The sequence below is a fragment of the Equus caballus genome, chromosome 1 (assembly GCF_041296265.1).
Source record: "Equus caballus isolate H_3958 breed thoroughbred chromosome 1, TB-T2T, whole genome shotgun sequence".
NCBI classification, from domain to species: Eukaryota; Metazoa; Chordata; class Mammalia; order Perissodactyla; family Equidae; genus Equus; species Equus caballus.
In genome coordinates, this window is record NC_091684.1 from 102536728 (window position 1) to 102547343 (window position 10616).

The 10616-nt window shown below is 39.9% G+C and overlaps 1 protein-coding gene and 1 pseudogene across 1 annotated transcript; one reads left to right on the forward strand and one right to left on the reverse strand.

The window, feature by feature from the left end:
• The first annotated feature begins 3220 nt into the window (after positions 1 to 3220).
• OR4S2 (olfactory receptor family 4 subfamily S member 2) lies at positions 3221 to 4156 on the forward strand. Its single transcript, XM_001497600.4, has one exon. The coding sequence runs from the start codon at positions 3221 to 3223 to the stop codon at positions 4154 to 4156; it is 936 nt and encodes a 311-aa protein (XP_001497650.2).
• OR4AV1P (olfactory receptor family 4 subfamily AV member 1, pseudogene) lies at positions 9354 to 9856 on the reverse strand (annotated as a pseudogene).

Below are 10616 nucleotides of genomic sequence, written 5' to 3' on the forward strand. Positions count from 1 at the left end.
AAATCAGCTGTGCTTAGTAGCAAGTGGTGGACAGCTCATAAGTTCCCTCTAAGAGTGTGATTTTTTGGACATTGTATGAAAAAAGGAGGAGGTGAGATCAGGGTAGATAGGCAAAAGAAATAAAAGCAAGAATGAGGGGAAAGGAAAGAGTAGAGATGGGAAAAAATGAGAAAGAATATAAGCGGTCAAGAATCAACCTTAATGGTTTACAACCAAAAAATAAAAGATGGAAGTGCACTATGATTCATCCCGGGTACCGGCTGGAAGTGAACTTCTCATCAGTTTCTCCAAAAATCAGCAGAGACTCAATTAAAAGGAAAAGCAGTGAACCCCAAATGACACTATTGAATCCACTATCTTCCGATCAAATAGAATTTTCAAAAGAGTAGAATAATTAAAATTCGATTGGGAAATACCACAAAAAGAGATATTTTAATATATATGTTATATTAAGTATCTAATATTAAATATATATTTTGAAACATATTAATACAATGAATAAGATATGCAATCATAAAACAATTACTTCTGTTTCCTGAAATACTTTGGATTAGTGTTGTGGTCCTAAATGGAAGAATTGATTGGCTTTTAAATTTAGCAAATAAAGAAAAATTTTTAATATTTTTTAACAAATTGAAAAGACAGCTAGAAATTAAAGCTCATTGTTAGTTTTCTGACGTGGCTCTGATTACGGAGGGAGACTGAGGGAAAGGCTTCCCCTGAGGTCATTAACATTTTGCATCATTCTCTTTAAACAGACCTTTTAAGGGGTAGAGAGAAGAGCATTTCTTGCTGAAGATACGGTGGAATGGCAGATGTTGGCAGGGGAGAGAGACCCAGGAACGACAAAGACTCAACTTCTCCCAACCTTTGAGTTTCTGGGGCTGAGGATTCTCTGGTACTAACTATTTGTAAAGCAATTCCTAAGGCATCACTCTTACTTTCTTTTGGACAGCTGCACCCAAATTATTTTGGGAGAGAAGAAAATAAAGCAAAACTCAAGCCCTGGAAAATATTGGTGAGAATTTTTTTTTGTCCTAAAACTAATATAAAACGTTTGTGGAATTCAATCAAATTTCTATATTTTGTAATATATATAGTGTAATATTTTCTAATGCCTGTCGTATAATTTGCAAGATACCGTTCTCAGAAATGAGAGGAAGATAAAATGATTAGGATGCTGATAAGATAAAGCGCATCTATACATGGCTATGAAATAGGGTAGCATGACGGCGAATAAGAAAATGCCAAAAACTTCAAAAGAAATCAAGGCATCATCATGTTTGAAGTGGTCAGAAAGTGGAGGGAGGAATTCTTTGAGATGGGTCTTGATTCAAGGAAGAAGAAGAGTTCCTCCAGGACCTATAGTGTGGACGATGAAAGCACAATTCTCAAGCCGCTTCTAAATGAAAACCAAGCAGCACAACTCATGGTTGTCAAAAACTGTTATGATTTGAGCTCTCTTAAATTGAAGGGCTGTCTCAGTGAGAATAGCATGTTTTTTTTTTAAGTTAGAAGGAAAAACCAGAGGGGAATGAACATGTGAAAATAGCAGAGGGGTGTACTTGAGTCTGAATTTTGATTATCACTATTACTATTATTACCATTACTATTATTATTAACATTATTTTGTAAAAGAGGAGGCACACCCGTGGTGACTGCTCTATCGACTCTAACATACAGACCCAAGGAAACACAGCCCTGTATGTTCCCAAAGGCCGGCAGTGGCAGGAACAATGTCACCACAAAGGGACAGCTGAGCACAGAGTTCAATCGGAGTTGTAAGCAGTAAACTTGACAGACCTTGAGGGGATGTGGCCTCAGGTGGACACAATTCCTAATGATTATCTAGGATGCTGTGTAATCCTGTCCTAACCTATAACTAAAGGAGTCATTTAGATGTGTGGCTTGATTTGAGGAATAGCTTGTAAGCCCCTTTAATCAAAACTATTCTACATACCCCTTTCCACACATACATCCCAGTGACCCCGTTAGAGTACCTCAAATTCCACGACTGAAGATTCATCCATTGAAGTTAAATATTGTCCTCTTCCTAAACCCATTTAAATGATCTTTCAGTGATGACCTCTTCCAGAACTATTTAATTCATTCTAAGTGGGAGAACTAATATAAACCAGCATGAAATTTGAAAGATTAAAAGGATGCGTGAAGGAATGTTGAGATTAAAGGGCTGAGTTTTTCTTTCTTTCAATTAACAGACAAATCTTTAAAATGCTAAGGCAAAATATTTCCTAGGGAATCTTCATACACCGAGTTTAAAGATGGAGAAATTACCTGAGACTCCCTTTCCCCTCCTTTCAAATCCAACAGATCCTGCTGTGTGTCCACCAATTTCTTTTATTGCTTTATCTTCTCTCGTTTCTGCCTCCTTATCAGAGTTTTATGGCTATTCCATGCTGACAGAATTGATTTAATTCATGGTAGAAATAGCTGTTAATATGATAGGTGATAGTGAAATTGAAACTATCTCATTTCACAATGGGATGACAGAGTCCCGTGAATGAAATGATTTATCTAGAGTTACAGCACCTTTATCTCAGAATCACATGTTCCTATAATTCTGGTTCTCTTTCTAATACATCACAGCACCTCTTGACTATAAGAGCTTGATATCAAATAGGAGACCATAAAGTCATGTACACAAAGATCCAAGTTTCATAAGAAGAAGAGCCAACAGAGGTCACCTAGCCTCAACTACCTGAACACTCGTGGCAGTACTCAGAAGGGAAAATGCAGGCATATGTTCATATTTCTGTGTCAAAATAAGATGAACTTTTCTAGATAGAAAACTGTTGCCATATCCCCAAACACAGAGGTTGTTTCAAAATTAGTTTAGTGTCTTATACAGAATAAGAACTAAGTAAAGTTTTAGAAACAAACAGATGGAAAAACCTTAATAAAAGTTAGGACTCTTGGTTAGATGCGTGACTTAGGGGATTTGCTTTATCTCACCGGACTTTGTTGCCTCATCTGAAGCGAATAAATGGACCATCATATGGAGGGAAGATGATCGGAATATGTGCACTTCAATTTCTTTAAATATGCATGCCAAGCAGCAGTAAATATCCATTTTTCCGTCTTCAACTATTGTGATTATCTGTTTGTTTTGAGTTAGAAATAAATGTGGTTGGTTCTTCTTATATTTTTCTTCCAGATAATTCAATTGTCTCTTGGGAACTTGGCCTCCTAGACTAACTCCATGGAAAAAATAAACAATGTAACTGAATTCATTTTCTGGGGTCTTTCTCAGAACCTGGAGATTGAAGAAGTTTGTTTCGTAGTGTTTTCTGTCTTCTACATAGTCATTCTTCTAGGAAACCTCCTCATCATGCTGACAGTTTACGTGGGCAACCTTTTCAAGTCTCCTATGTATTTCTTTCTCAGCTACTTGTCTTTTGTGGACATTTGTTACTCTTCAGTCACAGCTCCTAAGATGATTGTTGACCTATTAGCCAAGAGGAAAGCTATCTCCTATGTGGGGTGCATGTTGCAACTCTTTGGGGTGCATTTCTTTGGTTGCACCGAGATCTTCCTCCTGACTGTGATGGCCTATGATCGTTATGTGGCCATCTGTAAACCCCTGCACTATATGACCATCATGGACCAGGACAGATGCAATAAACTGTTGCTGGGGACCTGGGTAGGTGGGTTCTTGCACTCCATTATCCAGGTGGCTCTGGTGGTCCAACTACCCTTTTGTGGACCCAGTGAGATTGATCACTACTTTTGTGACGTCCACCCTGTGCTGAAACTTGCCTGCACAGACACGTATGTTGTTGGTGTTGTTGTGACAGCCAACAGCGGTACCATCGCTCTAGGGAGCTTTGTTATCTTGCTAATCTCCTACTCCATCATCCTGGTGTCCCTGAGAAAGCAGTCGGCAGAAGGCAGGCGCAAAGCTCTCTCCACCTGTGGCTCCCACATTGCTGTGGTCATCATCTTTTTTGGTCCCTGTACTTTCATGTATATGCGCCCTGATACCACCTTTTCAGAGGATAAGATGGTGGCTATATTTTACACCATCATCACCCCCATGTTAAATCCTTTGATTTACACACTGAGAAATGCAGAAGTAAAGAATGCAATGAAGAAAGTCTGGGGCGGGAAGGTTTTCTGGAAGGCTAATGCTAAATAGTTGGAGGTAATCTAACAGGGATGATCTTAAATTTTTTTCAATTGTACAAGGAAGGCAATAATAACAGCCTCACAGGTTTTTTTCTCGGAGGAACAAATGAGAGAATGACGCATTCTACAGAAGTAAAGTATTATGCATTATTATACTTGTTCTCATATTTCATAATCAAATGATTTTCTGAAATATCTAGGCCAGAGAAATCTTGTTAAACTCAGAAACTCAGCATGATGATACTCAGCACTGTTATTTTCTCCTCCTCATTTTTGCCTTTTTGTTATTTTCTGTAAAGAATGAGAGTTTACTGTGAAGTACTTAAGGCTGTTTTCTAGTGTTTAGAACTGTGATTGGTACATACTAAGCACTCAGTATGTATATGTCGTATGAAAAATGACAGGGATCCGAGCTAAAGCATTCTAAGTCCTCCAAAACTCGTGGAAACTAAACCTGGTGAGGTTGGAATGGGAGGGGAGGTGTGTGTAGCATGTGAAAGAGAAAGCACAGGCTTAAAAAACAAAGACCGGTTCTCATCCTCTGGTCTTGGGAAAAAGATTTTCCTCTCTCTAGAGCTCATTTTCTTTACCCAAACAATAAGGAAATTGGAGGAAAAATTACCTCTAAGATCCTCATTTTAATTGTAACATCCCATTAATATGCTTCTGCCGACACTAATCTTTTCTCGTCGTCTGCAGCCAGCAGTCCCTATTAATGTAAAGTGACTAATAGGAAAAACTAAAGAAATCGAATGAAAACAAAGACATCTGTCATGAATAGGTGACTACGACTTGATCAACAGGGTAAATACAATTTACTGAAACATGATTCAGAAACTGTATTTCCCCCAATGTTTGAACAAGCAGCTTTTCTGAAGACAGTGAGCCATTTATCGTTGCTTCCTTGACTGACCTAACCTGATTTCCAGCTGTGTTTGTTTCTGGACAAACGTGCCATTCTTATGTGAACTGATTCTTGCCCTGGTGACACATCCCTCCTTCACTCTGTGTAAAATGAGCTTTATTTTTCGACAGCAAATGAACACATCCCTTATTATCTCTCTGCCATTGTTTCATTGTCTTTTCCACAAATCTGACTATTCAAGTTCCTGCCTATACCTGGGAACGTGTTTATGGTTGTGGAGTGTGTATGTGTGTGTACGTTATGTTAAGAACTATACATAGTACTTTAAAAAATGATGTCTGATGTTGATGCATTCACAAAATTAAAGATAAGAAAGATCAAAAGGCAGCAAGACCTCTGAATTAGAAGTTATAATTAAGAAACCCTTGCCCCGGGCCACCCAAATCCACGTTTGTTGTCCCAGTTTAGACACGTAATCATTGGATCTCTGTGGGCCTCCATATGCTCAATTTTAAAATGATGACTAGGTTAGTTCTTCTCAAACTTGGTTGTCACTGGAATCATCTTAAGAGAAATTTGAACAGATAACAGTATCTATTCTAACAGTTTCTGACCCAGTAGGCTAGGGTTAAAGGATATTCAAAAATCTGTAGTTTTAACAAGCTCCTCTGGTAATTTTTAAACAGTCGGTGGTTCGTCTGGGCACTCAGATTTGGAAACACTAGGGCTGGATGATACTTGATGTTCTTACAGAACAGGAGGTCTATGAGTCAATGAAATCCAAAGAGCCCGCCCTTTGGATGCATCCCCCCGTCTGTTCTGCCCACCAGCTCAAAGGGAACTGAACTTGAACTGAATCTAGGGAACTGTGGAATCAATAAAAAGAAATGAATGTTATCCATTTGATAACTTTTCTCCACAGTGCTCTTTCCTTTACGTCTTTGCACTAAAGTCCTGACTATCAAGGGATGTTGGTGATTTTGAAGGTCTGAAGTCCCTAAGAAGGTAAAAGCTGACAGATTCATTATTCTCAAAGACCAGGAAGTGGCAAATATAAAATAGTACTCAAGCTTCTACCAGTGCCTTTGTAAACTTATTCCTGTTCACAGAAGTTCCTGAGAGTCAATCCCACTCAGAGATGCTTGGAGAGCCTCCTCTCGGAAAGAGATGGCCCAGCATCACGAGGACTCAGACCCTCCTCAGCCTCGGTGGGGAGCGGGTCTGTCAACGTTTTATTTCATAGATGTATGATCTCAACGTTGGCTGCCAGCTTTATGGTTTCATAACCTTGCTGTTACAAGATGGCAGGTGTGACTTTGATTATTGCCTTCATTGATGAAAATAAATGGCAACCCTTCTCGTTTATTTTATAGTGGAAAACAATAAAATTATGTCTCCTTGTATCTTATAACCAGTGATTATACTTCTGTTCCTTGGAGTAGCATAAAATGTTTTAAACGTATTTCCATGCACTGCTCAACTGAATATGTAAAGGTAGCTTTTATGTTCCTCCACACGTTATGCCTTTTCTCATTTAAATCTATCCAGGACATTAGACATTTATCACATGTCAGAGCCTTCAGAACTTTATTTTTATAGTAACTGAGTGGGAATGCCTCATTTTGACAGTATTCTGATGTGTCCAGTTCTTACATAATGACCAGTTTTGTTTTGTTTTGAGGTATAATGCAACCTCATCATTTTATTCCAATCTTCAAAATAGTCTTTATTGTACATTTTTAGAATAAAAACTCCACAAGTTAAAAGCACCGCAGTGTAGAGAGAGACTCAAGGCTGAGCTTGCATAGCAGTCAATGGTACAGTCAAACATCACATGTGTAGAACATAAAATTTCAATTTCAAGAAAAACTGAGATAACATTTCCATTTTATGCATGAGAAAAGTGAGAACTATATGAAGTGTCTGATCCTACCTTGAGGTCTGGAATTAAGCCCCGTCAAGCTTGACCTAGATCAGCTGAACCCAAGCTTACCCAAAGGCACATGAGTGAGAAGTAAATGCTTAGCGTACAAGCCATGAGTTTTGGAATGGCTTGTTACATGGCATTATTTAGCTGGCTGATCCAAGAATAGCATGGCCAAACTGTAGATGTGGGGATTCTGAAGCATATTCCTGAATTAACAAAACCTCCAATATATTCAGGGTAAGGCACTTTGAGAGGAGAAGTATAAAAGACCAAGCTAGCGAGAATGGACATGAGGGGCTGCAAATAAACTTGGTTATATACATAAAGGACAAATCCTAAATACCTAAGGATGCAGCCGGCCTCCCTCCCACTGTTCCATCCGTGGATAACACATAGGAAGAGAAGGACATGTTACTAACCACACTTGGGTAGATTCCTTTTCATCCGTTCTTTGTTGATAAATTATAAGAAGAGAGTTAACAAAAGATAAATATGAGCCATATTCAAGCAGACTCCTGAAAGGCCTGTCTTCTTTTGGGAGAAACTAAATAGCTAATTTGTCGCAAAAAGGAAATTTAATTCATTGCTGGAGAATGGGGCCTACGTATGCATTAATAACAGACTTAATTAAAATTAAACACCCTATTTAGACACTGGCCCACGCAGCTGTCGACGTTTCTGTTGACCTTCACCGGCCTGAATTGGAGGCAATTGCCACCAGGAGGTCAACACCAAAACTAAGCCCTGACTTGGTCTGCTGTTGTCTTTCTTGTCTCCTGTTCAATACACCTCATTGTTTTTCTTCCTCCCCTTGTGTTCTAAGTTCTCTAATTTTTCAGGCAGTACAAATGTCAGGGGCTTTTTGGAAAATAAAAACTATTGCCGAATTCTTCATCACCCTATGGCTACTTTCTGCAAGTGCACTCCTCACCTTCAAGCTTGGATTGCTGTTGAACAGGGGACAATGATACTTTAATGTGCAGTACAGTTTCTGAGTGGGGGCCGTGGTGAGGAGGAAGGAGCACTGGAAAACAACAGGGGCGTCTCGTGATTGAAAACTTGGCGAACCCCGCTCAGGTCTCAGTTCCTCAAGTGTATGTTGTGCCAGTGGGTGACCCTAGATGACAGCAGAGTCCCTTCCAATTCACAAAGCTTGAGAATTCTCCTATGAATTAAGCAAATACCTCAATGTGCCAAAGACGATCTTGGCCTGCGCCCCAGTTTTCAGTTGGTTATACCTACTTCTAAGTCCAATCTTCTTGATTTCTCCCTAGTAGGAGGGCCTGCCTGAGTGGAAGTGAGACAGCATTGCAGAGTGAACAGTGGAAGAACACGTCAAAGTATGCTATTAGTATAAAGAGCGATGAGGATTAACAAAATGCACCCAGATACATCCATCTCTTTGGCTATGTGCCTACTTGAGCTCAGAGCCTCCCACAGGATGGGAAATTTTCCATGTTGCACATTTACAAAGAGCATTAATTGGTATACTCGTGAAGATTTTTAAAGTGAGGTAATAAAGTCATAAAATTACATGTATAGAAGTAAAAAAAATATGCTCATCACCCAATTTGAAACTTCTAGTTACAATCGTCTCTCGATGTACGTGGGGGATAGATTCCGGGACCACCCCCCATACCCAAGTCAGGGGATAGTCAAGTCCCTTATATAAAATGGTGTAGTTATTGCATATAACCTGTGCATATCCTCCTGTATACTTTAAATCATCTCTAGATTACTTATAATACCCAATAAAATATAAACGCTTTGTAAATAGTTGTTATACTGTATTATTTAGGGAAAAATGTCAAGAAAAAGTCTCTACATGTTCAGTACAGACACAACCATGTCAGACCTTGGGATCCATGGTTGGTTGAATCCATGGGTGGGGAACCTGGAAATAAGGAGGGCCAACTGTACTGTAATACACCACCCGTAGGATATTAAGACTAAATTACAATAACTTCCACAAGTATAGTGTGAGTACTATAATTACAGTGCATTGCATTATTTTAGTAGCATGATTTGCTAATGTAAGGAATTAAAATACTCCTAAAATTTTTGGCGGTGCTTTACTATTTATTTATTTTTTTTTGAGGAAGATCAGCCCTGAGCTAACATCTGCCGCCAATCCTCCTCTTTTTCCTAAGGAAGATGGGCCCTGAGCTAACATTCATGCCCATCTTCCTGTTTTTTGTATGTGGGACGCCTGCCACAGCATGGTTTGATGAGCGGTGTGTGTGTCCCTGCTTGGGATCCAAACCAGGGAACCCCTGGCTGCTGAAGCAGAGAGTGCAAACTTAACCGCTATGCCACTGGGCTGGCTCCCGGCACTGCTTAATTTTTTCATTGCAATGAAGATCTCAAAAACATGGAAGTGCTTAGGACCTCCCTCAATCCGTGAGAGATGTCTCAGTCAGGATATCTGAACATGAACACGACAGTGATGTGTGAGCCGCAGGAGGAGAGGGCTTTCTGGAGGCCTTTGGATGAACAAGTCCTTTGGGTGGACAGGATGATGATGTAAGAAATTACCAAGGCAACAAAGGTCAAGTGGACATCACCCCTGTGGTGGCAATGATCATGATGCCTGACAGGGTAGTGTCTGTGCAGGCCAATGTCAGCAAGGGGAGTACATCACAGAAATAGTGGTCTATCTGTTTGGGTCCACAGAAGAGAAGTTCAATAAGAATCAATACATGCAGGATTTAATGGATGAATGCTCTGATAATAGAGGCCATCCTGAGGACATGGCGCACCTGTCTGCTCATGATGACCGTATAGTGAAGGGGCCAGCAGATGGCTGCCTAGTGGTCATAGGCCACAGCCACCAAGAGGAAGATCTCAGTGGCATCAAAGAAGTAGGTGTAAAACATCTGGGCTGTGCAGCCATGGTAGGAGATGCTCTTCCGCTGAGGCGCCTGTCACGGGTGGTAAGAAGAATGAGCGGGTTTCCTGAGAGAACTGCAATAGAGCAACCTTCACATCCTCATCACTAAAACGTCCCAGGAGGATAAATTCTGTGATGTTTTCTCATCTCGTTGCTTCTGTGCATTTGATCGTGTAGAAGGGGAAGTCGACATGCCTGAAACACTCAACGTTTTGAAATTACTGATTTATTTTAAAAATCATTCATTTATTCAATAAATATATATTGATTGTTGATTAGGACACAACCACTATAATTGGTGCTAAGGGGACAGCAGTGCACAAAACACACACCATCTCTACCCCCCTCCCAGTGACTAGATCCGTGCTAAACCCTGCAAGTTCAGTAATGTCATTAGACTTCAGTGAGCTCATAATTTTGAATATTGGAGACCTCTGAGTGACAGTTTCAGAGAGTGCCTTTAGAACCTTTTCACCAACATTTAAAAAAATTAAAAAAAAGAAAAAATGGAGGGAGAGAAAGAGCAACAAGCAGATCTGTGGGGAAAAGGGTTGCTCCATTGTGTGGGCTTCTGGTACATTGATGGCTTCCTGGAGTTGACCTTATTCCCCAGTTCACCTCCCATCTAACCCAGGAGTTCTCACTGTTTTTATCCTTTGGACACACTTTCCAGCATTTCCTTTTGTGACAGCAGCCTTGGAGGGTGATCACATCTAGAAAGTCTTCTTCACTCAGTCTCTTTAAACAACTTGTGTCTCTTTGAATTGAACCACTTTCTTTCTTTGCCA

Coding starts and splice junctions, on each gene's coding strand:
- OR4S2 (XM_001497600.4), top strand. CDS start 3,221: ATGGAAAAAATAAACAATGTAACTGAATTCATTTTCTGGGGTCTTTCT.